This window comes from Tamandua tetradactyla, chromosome 11, assembly GCF_023851605.1.
Source record: "Tamandua tetradactyla isolate mTamTet1 chromosome 11, mTamTet1.pri, whole genome shotgun sequence".
NCBI classification, from domain to species: Eukaryota; Metazoa; Chordata; class Mammalia; order Pilosa; family Myrmecophagidae; genus Tamandua; species Tamandua tetradactyla.
In genome coordinates, this window is record NC_135337.1 from 59,219,093 (window position 1) to 59,242,251 (window position 23,159).

The following is a 23,159-nucleotide window of genomic DNA, read 5'->3' on the forward strand; positions in this document are numbered from 1 at the left end:
GCTTCTTTGGTAACCTCTGAGAACCACATAACTGTAGTTTCAACTTCCACTTCTCACTGTGTGTGTGTGTGTGTGTGAGAGAGAGAGAGAGAGAGAGAGAGAGAGCAATTGAGAGAGAGAGATTGAAGTGTTAGGGGGCAGTGAGAAAATGGTAAGGACACAGGCTTTAAAACCCAACAGATCTGAGGGGCAGAGCAGGGCTCTGCCACTTGTTAGCTCTGTGACTGAGACTCAAAATTATCTCTGAGACTCAGTTTCTTATCTCCAAACTGAGCTAATATACCTTGAGGTTTGGGGGACAATCAAGTGAATTCAAATATATTTACTTCATAGTATGCAAATCACTAAACTGCCTCCCCCAAATTGTGTGCCTTAGAATACAATGACATTATTGCCTTGAAAAAACTATCAACCTTGCCTAATCTCTTTTTGGTGATCAGCATATGAAAAGCTCCAAAACAGTGCTGTCCTATAGGGTTTTCAGCAGTGATGGAAATGTTTTAGAACTGAGCTGTCCCTTAAGATGGTCACTAGTGGCACGTGCTCACTGAGCATTTGAATTGTGGCCAGTCTGACTGAAGAAGTTCATTTTTACTTGTGTTTAATTTTAATTAATTGCAATTACTATTAAAATAGCCCCACGTGGCTAGCAGCTACCATGTTGGACAGAGCAGCTCTTAAAGGACTGGTAGGTAGGACATATGTTTGTGTAATTCAACCTTGGATAGTGTAAACTCATTTCTTTATGCCTGTAAGTGTGTGTACATGTATTACTATCACTTTAGTTTCCCAAACTGTAAAATGTGCTGAACATTCAAGTTCTATAATACCTCTCTTTCCTTGCCCTGGAAGCTTATTGTGGCCAATAAAATTCTCCTTCCCACTTCCGGCACACAACCCAGTAAAGTGATGCTCTTGCCAAAGTAGGTATTTGTGACTTTTGTTATAAGGCAATCAAAGTTCTTGGGGGACAGATTCTTAAATTCCCACCGTGTTTGAGCAGCAGCTCCCTTTACTGATTTCCAAGGCTGTAGGTACTGTCTATCCTTGGTTGGAGACAGTCACCTCGCTGTGAATGAACTTTAAAAAAAGCAAACCAGTATCCAATTAAATATGGTTTGAGAATTACAGGAACTTTCATCCCATCAGGCTAAGTGTTATAAAAAGCAGGTTGTGAGAAGCATTGCTAATGTTTAAAACGTGAGGCCCAATCTGGTATTTTAATCCTATATTTACGTTTCTTCCAGTCTGTGTATGTTCCATCAATAAAAGATTAAGCAGTAAATAAAACGGGACTTAATTAAGGAGATAATGGTGCAGAGTTTTGTTCATTCACGGGCTTCATTGGTCTAGTTCGATATTTCACTTTGAAATTCAATCCATTAATACTAGAAACGTATAGCGCTCTCCAGCTCAATTATTAAGAATCAATAGTCTTCACTGGAAACATTTAAAAGTATTTTCAAATAAGAATATGCAAGCTACATATTTTTAAAAGCCCTACAAAACTTTCAAAGATTCCACCAAGAAAGCTAAATCTCCTTTCTTCACTCATTAGGTCAGGGGTCAATTCAATTAAACACCTGCCAGAGCACGAGGAGGTTGGAAGAACCAAAGAAGGATAACACAGCTGCTCTGTCCTCCCCACCCGGACTGAAGGACGGCATATGCTGTCTTTGCTGGAGGAGGCTGGGTACTCCCTGCAAAGTCCTTCCAGAAGACTGAGGGCTGGCCCCAGAGAAAACAACAAGAGTATGTTTCTCCTGTAAAACCTAACAACTAGCTCCTTTGGATTTCTTTTCTGAAGAAAATATGAGGTCTGAAGACTTCAAATAGGAGCCCTTTCCTACCTTTGCAGGTCAGGAAGTAACCTTGAGTTTCCCACAAACAGTGGTTACTAGAGATGGGTGCTCTCACCTCTAGAATTACAGTCAGCATTGCAGAGGAGCACATTTTGAGAGAACTTCAGTGGTCCTTGTTGACAATCCCTAGATAATAGTAGGTGGGTGTCAGTGGTCAGATAAGTTTGGGACAGTTTCTAACTAAACCTTAACAAGGTGCCTGGAGAGGTCAGACAGACCTGAGTTTGAATCTCAAATCTGTCACCTTCTCGCTGTGTAAACATGGATGAATTATTTGGCCTCTCTGAGCCTCGGTTTTCCTACCTGTAAAATGGGGACAATAATAATATTGACCACATGGGGTTCCTGTGGGGATGAAACCATGTGTTTAAAGCACTGAGTACAGTGCCCAGGACAAGAAATTTTAGCTATGACTGACAAAATAAAGACCTGGGAGGTCTTATGGTAGAGAAACCTGATGATTTTGTTTAACTTAATGTTTCCCAAGCTTATTTGAATATTCAATAGCTTTTGGCGGGGAGAGGAGACATGATATAGGGGAGACACCTAACAATGTAAAATATTGCTTTTGCATGTGGTCCAGGTTAATTCCCCTCTCCTTGATCAGCTTGGATGCTCTCACTTGAAAGCACATAGGAATGTGCAAACACAGAACAAGCACGGAAGGACTCTTTGAAAGAGGCAGCAGCGAAAACTGAATATCAGAATAGGGCAAATGTCTTTCCTTTCAGACTCTTACCAGATTGAAATAACTTGAACCAGTTTGTCTCTTTCAAAGTAAATGAAAAACAAATGACACATGGAACCTCCTGGAAGGAAGCACTTTAAGAGAATGAGCCTTACCAAACCTACATGCACAGGAGGGAAGGGACTGGAGGACCCAGCCAGACAAACTGAGGAACAGTGGAATAAATGATATGGAAAAAGATGCACTGCAAAATAGCTTGCTATTTCTTTGGTATGCATGGCAAGTATTCCTGTTCTTTCCTAGTTAGAAAATGCACAAAAAGCTTCAAATAAGGAAACTCAAAAAAAAAAAACAAAAAAAAATCTCAATGCTAAATTTTCATATGGAGTCCCAAAAGGTACATTTGTGATAACCTTTTCCATCATGTGTCACCGTACTTAGTTGACATCATACGCTGACGAGCATGTCAAATGGCGAAATCATAGGACAGTTTTGTCTTCAGTGACAGCTTGATTAGGTGACGCAATAAGGCATCCCCTTTCTTTTTTTTTTTCTGTTCCCTAAAGTTCCTTTTTCAAAACCTGCTTTCTTTTCTGGAGAAATTACAGGGGTCAACATGATCCTCTCCTTACAAAACCAAAACAACAAAACGCTTAAAAGCATTAAGCTGAGAAGAGCTGAGGCCCCCATGAAGGCATCTGACAAAGACATCAGACATTTAACATGAGACCCATTAACCACGAGATCCAGCCTTTCTGGAATGTTCTTGCATTCCGAATATTAGCATCACGGCTTCCTTTTAAAACGCACGCCTTCCTAATTGCAGGGTGGAAAGCGGGGGCCACTCCTCGGGACTGGGGGTGGGGGGGGGTTAGGACACAGCCACAGACTTGGACCACGACTGCGAGCATTTGCTGGACTAGGACATGCCACAGGCTCAAAGGACACCCAAACCCAGGGAGGAAGGGCTGAAGCTCTAAGGTCGACTGCCAGGCACGGGAAAGTGTCGCTCACACCGCAGCAGCCATGGCCATTCCCTGCCACACGAAGCACACTCAAGCAGTAAGACCTACCACTGGCGGTCCCCGCACCACTGCCGGAGCCAGGTCCGGGGGAGGAGACCACGGTCCTGTAGGTGGGCGGTGGGGGGGGAGGTGGAGTCGCTCTCTGGCCCAACACAAACTCTTTAGGAGATGAGACTGTTTCTAAGTAATCGTCTCGCATGAAGGTCTGCTCTGCAACTCTCTTCTGGACTTCTTCTAAATTGAGCGGTGACGGCACGTTGCGAGGAGGACCTGAGGGCCCTGGGGAGGCCGGGGGCCCAGCAGGACAAGGCGGGCCTGGAGCGGGAGCGTCAGCTGGGTGGTCCGGCGCAGCGGGTGGGGACACCACCTTTTCCCTTGGAGTCAACTCTGGAGTAGCACGTTCCGGGGACGTATCGGAAAAATGGACCCACTTTTCTTCAGCGTTAACAGCGACAGACTTGGGGGACAAGATTGGGCCAAAAATGCTGTCCAAGTCATTGATTGATGGTAGTTTTTCAATTTTGACCTCTGTGGCTGACTGGTCATTGCCTGTGGTTAAAGTAGTTGATTTTAAACTTTACTGACTTCATCACTATACGGATTTGTACTATGGGTGCGTGGTAGCTACAAGCATGGGGCTAAGACCTGTAAATGCGTTGCCTAGCAGGGTGCCTCAGTGGGTATATTTCATGATGTAAAAGCAACTGCATGGAATGAGCAGCTGAAGACAGGTGGAAGGTTCCCTGCCCCCATCGCGGGAGCTGCATCTTTCTAAGTTATTATTTACTCTTTTGTAAGGTGGTCATGGTTAGAAACTTTTTCCCATCGTTTAGACTGCTAAGCATGCTAACGTTCTCAGGGGCTGCTCACAAGTGTAAAAGTGTGATCATTTTGGGAAGGCAGTGCTAAGTCCATAGAGGTAAGGGCTCTGGAACTGTGAATACCGAAAAGGAGATCCTTTTGAAAATCTGGCCTACTGAAATACACATGACACTAAAAAAAAATAACTGATAACTGAAAATTACCCTTAATATTTTATTAAGACTGTCTACTCCAGTATATTAAATGAAAACATTTGACAAAACTAACTATAATGTGCTGCGTACCTTAAACATACCAGAACACAGTACAAAGATCATTTAAAGAGCCAGTCACACACATATATTTACAAGCACATACCTACACAACACACACACGACACACATATAGGTTATTGAGAAGGCATCTGATACTATTACATATCTACCTGTTTAATTGGGAAGAAAAGTATAAAAACACTTAGAATTTCTTTTTGCATTGAATTGAACCTACCCAGATCCTAGGTCTGTCTTTCATGTGTCTCTATCTGAAGTCAATGAAACAGAAAACACTCTGTTTTGCTTAGATGTTAGACTCAGGTATTCTTTTTTAATTCATCTCAGTAATAAGCGAAAACATTTAAATCTGTCTTCTACAGCTTGGTATGAAATATTTGATGACAAGTGCAATGTGAGGAACTGTACTTTCTTTTTTTCAACTGGTGATATTCAAATTAGAAATGGTTACTCAGATACCTGGAGGGCACAGGCAGGTGCTTGTAGGAATAGAAGCTACTTTACCATGAAATAAACCTCGGGCTATAAGAACTAGCGTAGTACTTTTTCATATTTCTAGTTTGAAAGGAATTAACCTTCAAGGGTCCAAAGCTACAGACAAATGGGGTAGCATTCTGCATGAAACACAGCATTTATAATTTTGTCGCTAGCAGCTTTATTTATAGCTAATAGCATCTATGCGACCACAAGAGCTGAAATGGCTTGAACTTCCAAACAATATCCTTATAAGTCTCTGCAATGGCTCTCTGTTGGGCTTGACTCATTATAAATTTCATTAAATGACTATGTCTTGCATTTGCTCTTGTAGTAAAATACTGCACTCCATAGTTATCAAACTCACCAGGCTGCTTAGATTGCAAAGGGTGAGGCTGCAACAGAATTCCAAGGGTGATAAAGAGTCACATTCTAACAGTCCAGGCACATAAAATAATTACTACTACTTTTGATTTGCTAGTCCACTAAGAGTATGTAGATTATTAACTATATGAGTACATGGGATTGATTTTAATATGTGCCTCAGACAGAAATTATCTGTCTAAAGACATGCATCAATTCTTTGCCATATTTCATCTTTACGAGATTATGAGATAAATGCTTTAATGATTACTGGGAGAAAATTCCCCACCACGCAAAGCTTACCAGTATGTTGCACATCTTGAGAACCAATTTATATTCTTTATATACCAGTTTTAATTCTAGCAAAATTTTGATTGGTCCTTGGAAAAATTCAACTTGTGCATTGAAATCTGATTAATCTGTAAACCATTAAAACGAGATCCAGCAAAGTAAGGATCTTACTTCATGTTGAGACTTGCATATTGAGATTTTCTTCTTTCATTTTACAAGTAAGTATGGTCCTCATTCAAATAAATTAGAAAGAGAAAAAGTTAATTGAGAAAGTGACCCTTTGTGAAACCTAGGAAGGTGCTTTAAAATTCTGCACAGTGAATTGTAACGGAAGTCAAACTAAATGCAACCATTTTAATGCTTTTAGTCTAGACCACAGCTTCTGAGGCATCGAGAGAAAACTCAGGTCTGGGGTCTCTGTTCTGATTACCTCATAATGCCAGAAAACACTTAACTTACCTGGTCCAACCGGTAAGGGGGAGCCGGTTCGGGGTGGGGTGGCTGGTACGTTTTTAGGAGGCAGTGGTGGAGGTGCTGCAGAGAGATGAGAGGTCAACTATTACTGCTCACTATCCTTCTAAGTTACACAATATGCTTAAGATAAGCAGGATTGGGGTTTTCATTCACGTCCTGCTGTTGGAAATGGGATAGCCAGAAATGGTCTAATTTTTTTAAAAATTCAAACGCAACTGACTGAAGCAAAACCCATTGGAATTCTGTTTCATAATAACAAGAATTTGTTAAAAGAATGTCAGGTAATAACAATAAGAACATCACTATTTTATTCATTCATTCATCCATTCATTTGACAAACCTCAAGTGTCAACTAAATCTCACGTCCTGTACCAGGAACTAGGGAGATAGGGTTGAATAAAACAAGTCTCTGCCCACAAGGAATTCGTTATTGGCTGAATGAATATTATGTAAAAGATAAACACAATCTAGGATATTACAAAAGAAATGACAATAGGTTGGGTGGGAGCTCACGTGAAGGGTTTTATGCCTGTATTGACTCTAGAAGGATTTCTCAAAGCTGTGTTTCTTAAATTTTACTACATTTTTGTGAGTCTGAAGCAAAATGATTTGAGTCAAGGAAGAATGAAGAGGTGCCTCTGATAAAAATTATAGCAAATGCGAAATAGAAAAATTATTGCATTATGACTCTTACCCGAAGGTTAACATTTCTAAACTGGGCTTGCCACTTTACAAAAGTGGCAAAGTTTGGAATTACAGTTTTGACAGGTACATTTTCTTTTCTTACTATTCCTTTAAATCTATGATTTCTTGAAACTGCCCATATTTGGTAGATACAAACAATTCATGCTAATCGCACAAGGCACCCCAAAGTTCAGGTGTGAACTCAATGTCGCTCAATCTTCTGCAACCTAAAAGCAGCATGAGTCAGTGGGCAGATAGCTGAAGAATTCTTTCCAGTACCCTCTACCTGTGTGCATCTTGGAGAGCCCCTTTCTGTTATCCTTCCCTCCCTTCTTTTTTTATTTTGATAAACAGAAATATTTACTAAAATTTTTAAGTAATATGTCTACATCTGTGTGTACATATTAAGATGCATGTTTATATTACAAAAGAAAATTGGATTACTTTTAATAAAATATTATACAATTTCTATATAATTTCTATATAATTTCTATATAATTTTATTAACCATCTATCTTCTTGTTTGGGAATTTAAGGTAGTTTTTAAATTGGGGGGTATAAATATTTGATAATCTTTACTTTCTTTGGCTAGCATCCTAAAAGTGAGCCTGTTGGATAAAGGGCACGTGCATTTTAAAGGGTATTGAAAAATACTGTTTGTTTCCAGAATTTTGTACCTGTGTCCCTTTCACATGCCCAGTGTGTCTCACACTGGGATACCACCTGGCCTAAGGACAGACAGTTCCTCAGGGAGTAAGAGAGCTATGACCAAGAACCCCATGTGGAGGGAATGTAGAATTAAGTTTCCCATCCTTTCTGTTATGATACAATGATGCCACTAAGTTCAAAATAGGTGCACCTCCTTTCATTCAAATGCCTTGATTTTTTCCCCACTGCTACTAGAGATCACCAGTAAGTACAAGGTCAAGAATTCAGGGAGACAAAGCATTGCCAGAAATCGGTTACCTACTTTTTCCACAAATCAACCCAATTCATTACAGGAAGGAGATGGGACTGTTAGCTGTTCACATTTCCTCCCCCAAAGTTACATACTATAAACTGCAGGGATCAAATATTTGGTATCAACAGAATCATTACTATTTCACAAACCAGGAAACTAGGTGATGATGGAAATATTTTCCAGATCGGCTCCCAGATGAATCTCGAGGCCATTTCTAGAGAGACCAATGTTTGCAGGAACCGAAGATGTCTCTGAGGGAAATCCTCTCCAGCTGAACCCTTTTTTTCTAATCCCCTTGTTTCATTAATTTTTAAAAAATATTTTTTATTGTGAAAAATGACACAGATACAAAAAAGCAAAAAATTTCAAAGCATGCTGCAACAATTAGTTCTAGAACAGATTTCAGAGTTTGGTACGGGTTAAAGTTTCAGAATTTTAGGTTTTACCTTCTAGCTGCTCCAAGACACTGGAAACTAGAAGAAATATCGATACAATGATTCAGCAGTCATACTCACTTGTTAAACCTATCTTCACTATTATAACTCCACCTTCTCCTTTGAACTTTCTCCCAATTTTTAGGGGTATTTGGACTATGCCCATTCTAACTTTTTCATGTTGGAAAAGGGTGTCAATAAATGGTATAGGGGGCTGGAACTAGTTGACATTCTGGAGAGGATGGTCCCTCTGGGTTTCAGGATATATCTGGCCTAGGAACCCATCTGGAGGTTGTAGGTTTCTGGAAAGTAATCATGGTGCGTGGAACCTTTGTAGAATCTTAGATAAAGCTGTAGGTGTTCTTTAAAGTTGGAAGGAATGGTTTGGTTCGGGTTTGGCAAACCATGATAAATAGCAATATCTAGCTTAAGTTTGCGTAAGACTAGCCTCTGGACTCTATTTGAACTCTCTCAGCCACTGATACCTTATTTGTTACAGTTCTTTCCCCACTTTTGGTCAGGATGGCATTGTTGATCCCACAGTGCCAGGGCCAGACTCATTCCTGGGAATCATATTGCATTCTGCCAGGGAGACTTTACCCCTGGACGTCATCTCCTATGTAGGGGGAGGGTAATGATTTTATTTGCAGAGCTGGGCTTACAGAGAGGCCACATCTGAGCAACAAAAGAGGTCCTCTGGAAGAAACTCCTAGGCATAACTTTAGGTAGGTTTAGCTTCTCTGCTACATAAATAAGCTTCAGAAGAGCAAGCCTCAACAGCAAGGGCTTTTGACTTCCTGATTAGGAGTCCCTAATATTTGAGACAGAATCAGAGGTTTCCCCGGTGGTAATGTTTAATAGTTCCACATTTTTTCTCCTATCCCTCAAGGGATTTTTCCAGTACTTTTTAATTATCTGCTCAACATTCTCTGGGATGTATCTGGGTATATTGCATTACGCTATACAGAATTACAAGCTCTCATTCCCACTCTGGGCTCCATGTGTTTGGGTTATTTAAATGATCTATGTGCTACAGAAAAGTTAGGTTTTGGACAAAATAGACCTCTCTTCCTTAGGTCTCATATAGTAGGTGAAGCTCTGAAATACAGACAATGTTCTCCTTACCCCTGTATTCTGATTTATCTTAGTCCCCACCCAATCGGCTTCATTCTTATCTCTTATTGAAGCCTGATCTCTTGTTCAATTTATTCAACATTTGTTGTATGTGGCCATGCTGACTTTCAGAACTGCAGAACTCCTACTCTGAGTTGTAGGCCTCCCTTCATTTTTATTTATTTATTTATTGAAAGCACCTGCCCATCCACACAACAGACATGACAAATGGCTTTCATCCTAAAATACAGAAACATGTGGTTCCTAATTTTAGTTGTGAACTTCTGAAAGCTACAGCTCAAAATGGATCACATTTTCCAACAGAAGTTAAGAATCAACTAGTGGCTCTGTTTCTGGTTAAGGATCTCTGCAAAAAAATTAATCAAGATCACAGTCAACAAACTATCACAAAAGCAAATAAAAAGCTATAAAAGTCTAAAATCTTAAAATAGTAAATAGTTATGCTCCAAGCATGCAATAAGCACAATGATACAATCCACAACAATTATACACCAACCTCTGCTGTACCGTGTCACTACAGCACGTAAGACTTACAAATTGAAAATACCAATAGTTGCATTTGAAACCAATGCATTGTATAAACATTTTATTTGTTTACTTGCTTGTCATTTAAGAAGGTGTTTTTAGGAATAATTTGGTTAGCCTGGGTCTCTAAAGAAAGTTTTTCAAGGACGTTAGACCTGTTGATTTCTTTTTCGCTGGCTTTGTTTCCCAGTAGCAATGAGAAATGTTCAAAATCACACCAGCTGGGTTGCAAGTCCCTTCAAAACCCAAATTTGAAAGTTCAGAACTTAAAAACAAATTGTTGATGATGCTGATTCTCCTATCCTATTTTCTGAGGGAAATATTCCTGGGAAGGCTAGATCACATGGTTATATAGAAACAATAATCCCAACAATATTGCTGGTCTTTGACGATGAATCCCCTGGCTTGATTCCCTTGACCATTTTCAGGTACCAAAAGACAGAGCCCTGCAGCCACCGACCTGAAAAATGCATCACTGGTCTGGAGGCGAGCCTTACCAAGTAAAAATCTTCTCTCCCCTCAAGCACCTTTCTCTGAAATCCAGGGGCTTCCAGAGGCATTTTAAGGATGTCTTCCTTGCACAAATCTGCTATAGCTGGTTTACTGAAACAGGAATTCGCTAAATCCAACAAATGGGTGGCTTGCCCGAATGGAACAAGCCATTCAGTCCAAACAGCGCAAACCCACTGCAGGGGAAGGGTCATAAAAATCTTTAGACCTCTTTGCCCAACCCCCCCACCCCCAGAGGGATTTATGACAGGATAATCAGGGTGGACAGTCCTGAATGGAGATATATTTGCCAAATCTCCTATCTCTGCTTCTCTCTACCATAAAGCCTCATTTCTCCTGCTCTCAAATTATCCCTTTCATCTCAATGTGTCTTTTCTATCCTACAGAACCTGTCATTCTGCAGAACTAGCAAGCACCATATTGGACTTGCCAACCTCTGTGTTGTGTGATAGACCAGTCCTTTGACCCAAGTAGGTTCTTTAGCTCCCTTGCTTCTCACTCTCACTCTCACCATATATCTATAGAATGTAGAATGAATAAATGAATGGATGACATAACAGATATAGGGCATATAGGATCTCAGAAGAGGCCATGATTAAAAGTTAAGAATTTTATTTTACATTATTTCTTGTTGTTGTTCCTTACTCAAGAACCTGTCCTGAAACCCCTTTAACTCTAATGCGTGTTAGAAAAACGATATCTCGTCGTAATATTATACAGTTCAAATGTTGCATGCGGACTTTCTGAGAGTTGCCCAATTTCCCCATGCAGACAGACTGTAAAATGAGTCACTTGTTTTTCCAGACAGAACAGACACATAACTTACTTCCAGTGGGAAAAGGCCTTGTTAACTTTGGCGACTCAATGCTTGGATTAATTGGTTGGCCTGAACCCCATATCTCAGGCTGATCTAAAAGAACTGGAAACATAAAAAGAAAATTTCCCAGGGTGAGTTAAAGAAAACAAAATAAAGCAACAATAACAACAAAGTCCTGGTTTCTAGACCTTATAGTTTCAACTTAAAGTTGAACTTCACAAAATTATTTCCTCCTTGCCTCTGGGCTGATAAGTTAGTTGAATGTGCTGATGCTCATTCATTTCAACCAAGAATGGAAATAGGAGGACCATGTGTGTTTGTATGTGTGTGTACATATAGCTAAAAAAAAAATTTTAAAACAAAGTGCTTGTATTTCCCTCCTGACCGATCAATTAAGGACACTGTGAATATCAGCACTCGCTGAGTTCTAGCACCCATTTTGAAATCCACGCATATATCCCATGGGAATTTATTTCGTTGTGTTGGTTTATTTAAAGTTTGCTATGAATATCCAGCAAAAATGAAAGTGCCTGGGTTCTTTACAGTGGTTTGAATCCTTAAACAATCTTATAGACTCTTTAAATAAGCCTTTTTAGCACCATAAAAAGTAATAAAATTATTCTAAAAATGCATGGTGAACATCTTAATAGAATCAGAAAAATTAACAAGTGCTTGGATATCTAAAGTAAATCAGTGTATAAATAAAGGTAATTCGGCATTGGGCCTAAAGATGCTGAATTTAACTTTCTCTTCTTTCTTTTTTCTCCTTATTCTGAGTTTGCTTTTTTTTGCTGTGTTAACAATGCAAATAACCAGCTCTTCTCAGCATCTACCATGTACCAGGTATGCAAGCCTTGCTTTTAATTCATCACAGGCTGGAAAGTCCATTGGCTGTGGATTTGAATCCAGGCTCTTACTCTAGGACCTTGGGCAAGTTTTTTAACCTCTCTCAGCTTCGTTTCTACAGATGTAAAATGGATATGAGTAATTTCACAGAGTTAACTAGGAGCAACAAGCGAGGCAATGTACATACTGTGCATGTATGTCTATATAAAGCCTCACGACACCAACACATGATGGATATTGGTACAATTTTCAGGAGAGGAAACCCAGAATTAGCATGGTTAACGAACTTGTCCACGAGCATACCTGGTGAAAGCAGAGGAGCTAAGATCTGGTCCCAGGTATACCTGACTCCAGAATACATATCCCCGCCTCCACCAGGGCTTTTAAACTAGTGATAGAAGAATCAGTCAAAGGAAGTAAGAGTTGGTAGATAAGAAAGGCAAGCATGGTTAATGAAAGAGCTAGTGTGGTTGTCGCAAATGTTGGAACTTAACAGAACTTCAGGACTTGAAACCACAGATAAAACAATCAAGCCAAGTGTGATGGTTGGGTTCTGGGGTCAATTTGGCCAAGTGATGATGCCCAGTTGTCTGGTCAGGCAAGCACTAGCCTGACTATGGCTGCAAGGATATTTCGTGGCTGGCTGATAAACCAGAAAGCTGGGGTAGTAAATCATCATCCAGTTGATTGCAGCTGTGGCTGGTGACATCTGGGATCAACTAAGGTGCGTCTCCCACAACGAGATAATCCAATCAACCAAAGACTTTTAAGGAAGGAGAGAGACTCTTTCACTGCTTCTTCAGCCAGTGAGCCTCTTCTATGGAGTTCATCCAGACCCTTCATCGGAGCCGCCAGCTTCACGGCCTGCCCTGTGGATTTTGGACACTTCCATTCCCACGGTTGCACGAGACACCTTTATAAATCTCATATTTACAGATCTCTCCTGTTGGTTCTGTTTCTCTAGAGAACTCTGACTAATACACCAAGCTCATCAACAAGACCAGGTGTGTATTGTCTCTCCATCACAAACCTCAATGATGAACCTAGCTTTATTTTGTTTTAACAGGAAATCAAACACTTTCCGAAGCGTTTGGAGACAAAGCAGCATTTTTCCCCGATGGATTCAATGTGGGATACTACCTTAATTTTTTTTTTTTGCACCGACAGGCACGGAGAATCAAACCTGGGTCTCTGGTATGGCAGGCGAGAACTCTGCCTGCTGAGCCACCGTGGCCCGCCCGGCCTTAATTTTCAAAATCTACTTTCTATTTTATATATCAAGTTTTCATAAAACTATCGAATGCCTTAAATGGGCAGATTCAGATGCAATAAACCAAACCCCACTCCAGTCACTATGCAAATCTGTTGGTAAAAGCACAATTGATCACAATTGAATTTATAAGGCTTATAAGGCCTCACAGCAAGGCCACATTGATGTAGGGGATCTAAGTTAGAGACATTGAAATCACTGAAAGAATATTCAAGGATGTTCATTTTCCTAATTAAATCATTCAAAATATTTCAGTTACAGCTGAGTTTTAGCTTTCTCCCAGCATCCATTTTCCATTTCTCCTATAATAAAGGAGTTTTAGTTGATCACATGGCTCTAAATTCTCTTCGGCAGGCTCTGGGTGGAACTGCTGTGTATCTCTCCCAGATTTTGCCCTTATAAATGACAGTGAGCTCCATTAGTCCTTTTTCCTCCTCATTATCTCTGGGAGATGATGAGAGCTTGAGCCGCCAAATTGGACCCAGAGACGATGTCCGTATGTTAAGGATGGCGGAACCACTCTCCCAGTCCTAAACTGCTTATTTCTAGAGCGGTGATACGAAGCAGGAATAAAATTCTGTCTTGTTTAATTCACTCTACTTTGGGGTCTCTTTGTTACTGTGCCTTAACCTACTCATTATGCTTCTTACATGATGACTCATTTAGTATTGTTGCGCTACTACTTAAATGTAATTTCCTTCAGCAATGGGTCCTGGAAAAATAACATTTTATTACACGTATACCATACTGCGTTTAAGTCAAATGATGTTATAAAAATATTCTCTATCACTAAACAAAGCTACTAGAGAAATGTGCATTGGATAGAAGCACATTTCAGGAACAGTTTAGGTCCCTTTCGTGGCAAGATTTTTTAGACCAGTGAGGTATACATTATGTACAGCCATCAAAAAATGATGAAATTTAACTCTATAAATGAATACATAATAGGTAAGCCCAACAATCATGGCAGAAATGAAGGTATTTCTCCCATAACATTTTCCTTTTAAGTTGCTAAATGGATTAAGGTCCCGAGCCTACAAATAATGTCTGCTGTCAGCTGGCCAATTGACACTGCCATTGATGAGGAGGAATGGAAAGCAAATGTGGTCACTCCTACTGACCTCTTTATTAGCCATTAGGTATTTCTGGAGGTAAAGTTTCAAATTCTAAAGTCATAGATGTTTGCAAAGTAAACATCTGGTGCTTGAAAGCACACCTAGACCAGAACTTTTCTTTCACATGAGGATCTGATGATACATTAAAAATATGCCTTAAACACACATATGTTTACTCTAGGAAGGCTATACTTCAATGATAAGAAAAACTAATCCATAGATATATAGGGCTTTTCCTACCTTCTGTCTTCTGTTCATCAAAAGCTGATTCTAATGGTGGGCCAAAGAGAGGAGCGAGGGCCATGGTATCATCGGGGGGCTTTTTGCTAAATCATATACATGAAATCAAAGCACAGAGAAAGGGAATATTAATGCCAAAGAAGATATACCAGCTTTCAAATATCTCTCTTGGTGAGACATGTGTAGGTGTGTGCGTGTGTGTGTGTGTGTAAAACTTGTATATGCATGCATGCAGGCATGTGCACACATAGCTCCTGTAGGCTAGAAAACATCACATAAAAATGTCAAATATATTATGGGGCAAGAGATTTGGTAGGAGATAAGATTCCTGTTTCTCAGTAGAGATCCAGGGTGCTATTCAACAGAACTAAGTTGTAAGGAAAGAAACTCTTCCAAAGCATGCTGACTCTCTATACGTAGGCAGATAATACTAGAGATAACTATTTATTGCAAAGCACCTTTCACATGCAAGAGCCCAAAAGCCATTTATGTATGTCTTCACCACATCTCTTGTTGCAGTTAATGCAGCGTATATTAATAGAAATCAGGTATAGGCAGGTTAAGTGACAAGCCATCCAAGAGGTCTCTATTTGTGTTTGAATGAGAAATTGGGTCTCCCAGCTTTGTAGTCCATCCCCCACCCACCAACCCACCCCATAGACCAGCTATAATGTCCTAGGACTCTAAAACAGCACAATTCAGAAAGGGAAGCAAAGTATTAAGAAATTAGAGGGTACAGGAGGATGACAAGTTGAATTCTCCTTCTTTCTTCTAATTAATTAGCCAAGGCTGATTAGTAACAAAGGGCTGCATAATCTCCAAGTCCTTTCCAGACCTGATTCGTTGATCCTACTCACTTTTACATATGACTGTGTGGTGGGAGTTGAAGGGGTGAAGAGGAGGGGAGAGATTGGATAAGGAAAGAGAAGGTTTAAAAATGTCTGGCTTTTAAATAGGACTAACAGTCTTTGGGAAAACTGTGCCGGTTTGTACAATACTTACCTAGCACAAAGAACACACATTGTGAAATACAATGCTTTACCAATAACAAAACCAAAATTTAAGATTTCTTTGGTGTGTGGCAGGTGGAATGTATCATAAATTTGCATCTAACTATATAGCTTTCTCTCCACAGAACAATACAATATCTCAAATCAGTATTGCAGACACCAAAAGGCTGTACAGACCTTCCTATAAGTAAGTGGGATGTACATTTTGATGGACAGTTAAGCTCAGTTGGCCATCACCCTGGGCTGCTTTTGGGAGAAATAAAATATTTGGACCATGCTATGGAATTGCACATATGAGTAAGACCTTTTTCTAATAGGCAGATGAGAATAGAGCCCTGAGAGTTCCTTAACTGTTGAAAGTGCATAAAGCACACTTGCATAACCCACAGCTGGTGCTTTGCATGCTCACCTTACGAGTTCTGGAGTTGGTGTGGAACGTCTCGGTCTTGCCACTTCTTCACCTGATGCACAGGACAAAGGCATAGTTAGGCCTCATTTTTAGCATCCCCCTGTGACATTTGTTATGAGCTATGTTTGGAAACTTTCAGAGATTTAAGTCTCATCAATAAGCAACTCAGTATAAAAACTTTGCAAAATAAACCCTGAAAACAAACCCTCTTTCCTGGCAAGGCAACAGCTATATATTAAGTATTTTTGTAGTGGCTTTGTCTCTGGCACTTGGAAAACCTCATTAACCAAGAAACTACCCTGATAAGCCATCAACTGGAAGATCTGTACACAGCAGAACTTAGTGGAATAGCATACTGTTCTTCGAATGTCTGCTGTGTTGATTAGTTTGGCTTCACGTTACCATGAAAGATTACTAAGCTTGGCCATATGCACACAGTACAAGAATCCAGCATTTTCCGCCTATCTTTTCTTGAAAATGCCAAGAAAATGTCATACTTTTAAGTATGCACCATGAAGTTAGAAGTTCCTGGAATGTATTTAATGTAGCAGAAGAAAATCATGCCCTATGGATATTATGACCTGTATCATATCACTCTGGCCGACTGAAGTTTTCCTATCAAATAACACAAGACTAGGTAATTTGCATCTACCTTTAGTTCCTTCTGCTCTCCTCCTCTCCCTAACCCAACCAACAAACACACACTTGATTAAATTCATTTCCAAGTAAAATGATACAGCAAGAGTTGACAAATATAGGAGAAAGTAGCAATGTTTTTCCAGAAACACATTAATTTCCAGAATTTCAACATAAATAATTGAAAACACACAGGGCCCCACAAGATTTCTTGGCTGTAAAAGTGAAAAAAATTGTATGCCTTGAAAATTAAGCCCAGGAGTATATAATTCAAATGCATATATCCTCCAAGATCCAAGGAACTATTCCTCCTTTTACAATCGTATTCTATTTCTGGTAGCTAAGTTATACTTACTGGATAAGTTCCTTTTAATTGCACCCTAGAATTAGAAATAGACACTATAAGGTTTAAGACCACATATATGTTATATACAGTATGTATATTTGTCATTGCAATTAAACTGAACTCAAAGAAACGCAGACGGGGAAAATGGAGTTTTTCTCAAAACCACATTGAAATTGGGAATTGTAGGCACACACATATAAATCGGTTTTCCATTTGACTCAAAGATTAGAAAGAGGAAGGGAGGATAAATTATAAGTCTTTTAATCATGGAAAACCCCTTACCTGGGTGGATTTGATAAGTTAAAGACAAATAACAAATAATCAATATCAAACAAAAAACAAACAAACAAAAAACGTACTGGGAGTCTAGCAGCCAAGAAAGTAAATCCAAGCTTAACATAATCCATTATGCAGTTTGACACTTGAAAACTATAAAATGTATTAAGGGTACTGTCTGCTCCTACTCAAGTGGGGTCCACAAGTTATTAGTAGAAAGAACCATCAATTTACTAATGCAATTTTAAAAGACATAAATGGGAAGTGTTAAAGAAAAGGGAACCTTGGAGGTGTTGCTGTGGGGTACTTTGCTTTATTTAGGGAGCAGGGAGATGTCATCCTGCTCCCCTCTCCCAATTTTTTCCCTCCTGCCTGTCACAGTGCTTACCAATGCAAAGAATGGTGATACCATTGGAATGCAAATAACTGTGGCCAGGATAATCTGGGAAATATAACACTTTAGCATGAATTTACTTAGATAACAGAAAGATTGGTTAGATAAGTTTTGATTTGAAACCACAGCAAGTACAAGGTGCAAGCATGGGGCAAGGCTTGGCATGACTGGCGTTGGTTCAATGACAGTGGTGGGGTTGGGGTGGTGGTGGCAGGAGTGGAGGTATAAGAAAGTCCAAGGAGAAAGCCCATGAGTGACGGTTTGGTGGGTGGCCACCCAAGATACCCTACCTTCTAACTGTGGTGAAGGTTCAACCTGGTGGTCAGAGATAGGCTTTCTTCTCTCTAATTATAACATTAACAACTCAGGCTTTCTTCTCTCTAATTATAACATTAACAACTCAAGACAAAATTGAACATTCTATAACAGACCCGAAAAAAGCTTCTTTTCACTCTTCCTTATCCCATTTACCAGTGCATTTTGAACTGAGATAAGACAGAGAAACAGTTTGAATATGAACAAGGGTCTAGAAATATTATGTTTTCTTTATGTGAGGAGTATTATTCCTTCTCCTAAGGCGGGTGGCTCAATCTTCCAAACTGTATTTTCCAGCTTGTCTTGCCTCATAATGCAATCTGTTTCCCCTGTCATGTGAGCCACCTAGAGAATTATTACAGTATTAGCAGACACATTTAAATAAATACGGTCATTTGAATCTGCTATGGTTATTCTGGGGATTTGGTTATAGGTTTACTTATGGGAAGACAAGTCACTGTGGATGGAAATAACTTTAAATATAGTTAAAATATTTTTCTGGGTTATAGAGCCTGAGATAGTCATATTTTTATTCATAAGGTCTGAAGGAAAAGATAGTGGGATTCTAATAAGCTGACATTGAGGTAACAGGTCACACACAGCCCATGAGACCTGAAATCCTGGGGTTCAGGGCCCCAAGAATCTGTAATGATGACCATTTGGTCTCTCAAGCCTACTTCTTTATTAAAAATGTAACACCCACAGAATCAAGAAAAGTACAAAGTTTTTGTATTCATCAGCTACCAAGTTTATCAATTCATTCAGCACATGTTTATTGTCAAGAGGCACTAAAGGAGAAACACCTGGAACGTTTTAATCACAAAGTCCCCTATTAATTACAATCATCAGGTAAGTGCAAGCAAGACATGGCAGAAATATGCAAGAAAGTCCTGTTGCTCAGAAATGAGAAGGAATGAAATAATACCCATTTAGAAAGGAGCAGATATTCAAATGACCAGGGATGAGTTAGCAGCAACAGAGAAGAGAGTCCCGTTTTCAGTGGACCAGGACTTCAGGTCTTGGATGACATTGATGTTGCTGGCACGGCAAAGCCAGAACAAGATTGAGGCCTCTTCCACCCCAAACACTGCATTCAGGGAAAAAGCCCATGGAATATAAAGGCCTCCTCTTCCCTGTGTGAGCGTACTTTCCTCTTTTCAGTGTTTGTTGTTACAGGTAATTGGAAGATCACCTAACCAATGGGTTGGAATCTTCTCAACTTGAGCAGTAGACCCTGAACATTATCCTTGAACACCAGCTACGTGGTTTCAGAAAAGAACCACCAACTTGTCAGCTGGGGCAGGATATTTACTTCAAATAATAATTGTTTTGACACAGGCCTGGGGTGTTCCACAGGGTGTTATTTGCAGTCCCTGTTCCTGTCTCAAGGGACTGAGCAGGTAGAGAGGGGGCATTTCCAACATGGCAAAGATGCTTCTTTCTGTTGCTTCAAATTCGTAACACTCTTCAAGCTGTAGAAAATTATTGAGATTTCACTTCGGACAATGCAAACTAACACTGATTTACCCTTTCAAAGTTTAGCTTCAGGGCTGAAATTTAGAGTTATGTGAAAACCCCGGTGTATTGTCTTAAAGGACACCTCTTCCTCCCAAGCTGGAAATTATGATTATATAACAGCATATAGCAACCAATGTAAGTTACGGTCCAGGGACATATTTTAAACTTTGGCCTAAAAACAATGTGGTTTAAAAATTGTTTCCTTGCTTCCTTCTGTACAGTTTTCTTATTCTTTGCAGTCACTTAGCTATCAACTGCTTTGGTGCTTTCTGGCTAGTCTCCAGGCCTCGCACATGTGCATTCACATTCATACACACTACAAAGGGACCAGGCTGTCTCCAGGCCCTGCGTGTATACACACACAAATGCATGTGCACACGTACACCCATACAACTCAACCTACTTTTTTCAAATTTAGCTCTAGGAGTTGGGATTCCTGAGTATTAGTTTAGCTCATCATGGAAAAGTACTCTGATAATCCTAAAATCTGCCCTGGACCCTTTCGGGATCACAGGCTTCCAACCAATAGACCCAATTCATCTGCCTCATTCACACTGGATTATCATAAATTCAATGGGAAACCAACCTGGCCACCTTGCCTTGATAGCACTTTTCTCTATATAGGTTTAAGGTAAAAATGATGAGAGTTCTTACCGGGCTGCGCCTCTGTGATCAGCAAAAAGGAAGAGAGAACAGACACCTAGTCAGAGAATGATGGATCAGTCAATAGGCTTGGGCAACAGAAGACTTCATAAACAGCTAACCAAATGTGAGCTCCAAACAATCAGGCTGAAGGAAGACAGGTCGTCTTTGTGTTTGGGGCTTATTTAAAACATAAGGAAGCTCTGGAGAACCTTAAAGAGAGGCTATCCATCATAAAATATCTTTGCTAATGGGGATATACTCTTTTCAGTTCAGCATACACAAGAACAAGATAATTTTAGCAAGTTTTTAATGTTTTGTTACAAGGAGCTTCTCTCCAGATTATTTGGGGGAGGGGGAAATGTTAGAGAATGGAAGTACAGGACAAACTGTTTCTCCAAAGCAATAGGGCATCAACCAATACCATAGATATAATGTGTTTTCCCTATAATTAGGGCCTAAAGGGAGCCCTAAGAAATCAGAGAGCAGGATTTAAAGAGACCTTCTGAGCATTCCAGGGTCATTTTCTGCAGATGTTTGCTCCTGGCCTGGTGACATGGGTAGTCTCTGCCAATGGGCAGGAATGTGTAGCCAAGATGAGAAACACTGACAAACACAGGTGGGGACAAAGAAACCATCTGGCATTGACAGAATATATCGGACCAAAATGATATTTGGAAAAAACCCAAGCTGATATTCTACTCTTCTTTTTTCTGCTCCTCAAACCTTGATTACAGTTGCTATCAATTTGCCCCAATAATCCCTGATTGTTCTTCCTTTTTAGGATCCTTCTGCCATGACAAAAATGACTAGATAAGAGGGAGAAAAGAGCTGCCATTCCCAATTTCATTTTCAGGATATGGGCTAACCCCCGAACTCACCAGAGACTTCTTGGGACACAGTTTTGGCCAAATCCCAAAACCCTGGCCAGGAGCACAAACACAAAAATTGCCAGGAGGTTGCTCCAATGAGGAGGATGGCTCCAATTTCCAGAACAGAGACAAGAAACAAAACCTCCAGCCTTTTATAGCTGGGAGAAATCTCCATGGGTATCTAGTCCTTTATGGTAAAAAGAGGAAAATGGGGCAGAAAGAGAGACTGGATTTAGATCTCCACTCTCCGGTTCTCATGTTCTCTCTCTGACCCCAAGTGTGACTTTGTGGCTGAAGTTCAGAATGGTTATGTCTCAGGCTAGTTTTAAAAGTAGGTAGGACTTACGCATATTTACTCTAGTCAATTTTATTTGTAATATTTTAGACCTTATCATTCATCGTATTTTTCAGCTATTGCTCTGTATTCATCTAGATTTTCTTAAAAATCAATCTATATGCATGCATGCAATTTAAATAAAATCAGAAATAAAGGACATTTAAAAATATGTGTTTCTAGCTTAAGTTCTTTTATTTACTAATCCATACTGCATTGTGAGAGAAATTTAGTCACTTTCCTGTGATAATTTAGACTCTACTTTTCTTTAATACTTAGTCTAAAGATCCGGTCCAAAGAAGGACTTGTGGGAAATTATGGTTTCTAATGCAATTTCATGGGAAACAATTCCCTTCTAAAAGTAGCATAAAATGAAGCAAAAAGGGGGTTAAAAGTAACACAGCAAGATGAAAGTTTGAAAAATAATGCAAAATAAAATGCAGCTGGCAGCTATGGAGAGGCAGAATCTTAAATTCAAAATAATTTATTAATTTAAGATTATAGAGTAAAAACACTTTTTAAAATAATTTCAATTATGTTAATTCACCCAAATTAAATCATATCTTAGTTTCTGGTGAGTTAAAAATCTAGGTTTTTAAAATCAATAGTTCATATTTCGTCCTTTTCTAATAAAAGACATCCTTATATAAGAACATTTTGGAAATTGCATTTGCAAAATGCCATCATTACTACAATCTTTTGAGGGAACAGCTGTTCAGATTCATGTAGTCAAAGCTTGATTAACCAGAATCTCTAAGACCCAGCTAGAAACTGTGCAAAGTGCAGCCCCAGAAGACTTCAAGTCTATAATTAAAACCCATTTGAAATCTTCTAAAGAAAAAGAACTCTTGAAGTCAATTTGAAGGGCTTTATACATGTTAATTACCACCGTTAAGGGGCGCAAAGCAGTTGTAGCTCTGCTGGACAAGGACATTGTCGGAGTGTCTTTGCCTGTTAAAAGTTTTATTTAATCCTTTTCCCTGTCATTTCCCAAGACCTTCCAAGCCTTTAGCGCTCTCTTTGTTTCGTCAATATAGAGAAATTGCTTCAAAGGTGGAAGGAAACGGATTTGGCGTCTGGTCTTGCTATATTCTGGAAGCTAAAAGATCTAAGTCCGGAGATAGAAACTCAGATGCTTACAGGTGGAAGGAGCAGGGGCTGCTGGGTGGAAGGGTAGGTGCGAACTGCTCAGGTGCCCCCCAAGACTGTGGTGCCCGACTGTGGACCTAGTACTGCCAGTTCTTCCGAGTGGTTGAGAGAAAGATGGGCATCTAGATTTTTAAATTTGAAATCTGGCTTTTAAATGCAGGTTAAAATAAAATTGTTTTTACTGCACAACCCAACAAAACACCTATGCAGTTGTTCAGAATCTGCAGGTGGCCAATTTGTCTCTGATTGCAGGCATTTGTATTGCACATAAGCTCTCAGTAAATTTCACCTGCTGTTATGATTATCTCTAAACCTGATTAACAGGAACTTTCCAATTAGTCTACTCGTTTTCTGAACAAATTTCCCGTATCCCTAATTAAACATTAATTGTTCAAATCCGAGATTTCTTGTGGTCTTCATACGCATTCTGGAGAAGATTTTGGAAAACATT

At 39.7% G+C, this 23,159-nt stretch overlaps 1 protein-coding gene across 8 annotated transcripts in view; it reads right to left on the reverse strand.

The window, feature by feature from the left end:
* Positions 1 to 23,159, reverse strand: part of SGIP1 (SH3GL interacting endocytic adaptor 1) — a 245,007-nt gene that overhangs the window by 60,319 nt on the left and 161,529 nt on the right. For 5 of the 8 annotated variants that reach the window (XM_077120683.1, XM_077120682.1, XM_077120684.1 and 2 more), the window contains 6 exons: positions 17,218 to 17,242; positions 16,227 to 16,278; positions 14,808 to 14,893; positions 11,346 to 11,438; positions 6,257 to 6,331; positions 3,624 to 4,124 (listed from right to left, as the gene is read on the reverse strand). In XM_077120683.1, coding sequence (XP_076976798.1) covers positions 3,624 to 4,124; positions 6,257 to 6,331; positions 11,346 to 11,438; positions 14,808 to 14,893; positions 16,227 to 16,278; positions 17,218 to 17,242 — 832 coding nt within the window. Of the gene's footprint in view, positions 1 to 3,623; positions 4,125 to 6,256; positions 6,332 to 11,345; positions 11,439 to 14,807; positions 14,894 to 16,226; positions 16,279 to 17,217; positions 17,243 to 20,365; positions 20,378 to 23,159 lie in introns of all 8 variants that reach the window. The other 3 variants (XM_077120688.1, XM_077120687.1, XM_077120689.1) reach the window with 2 other exon arrangements.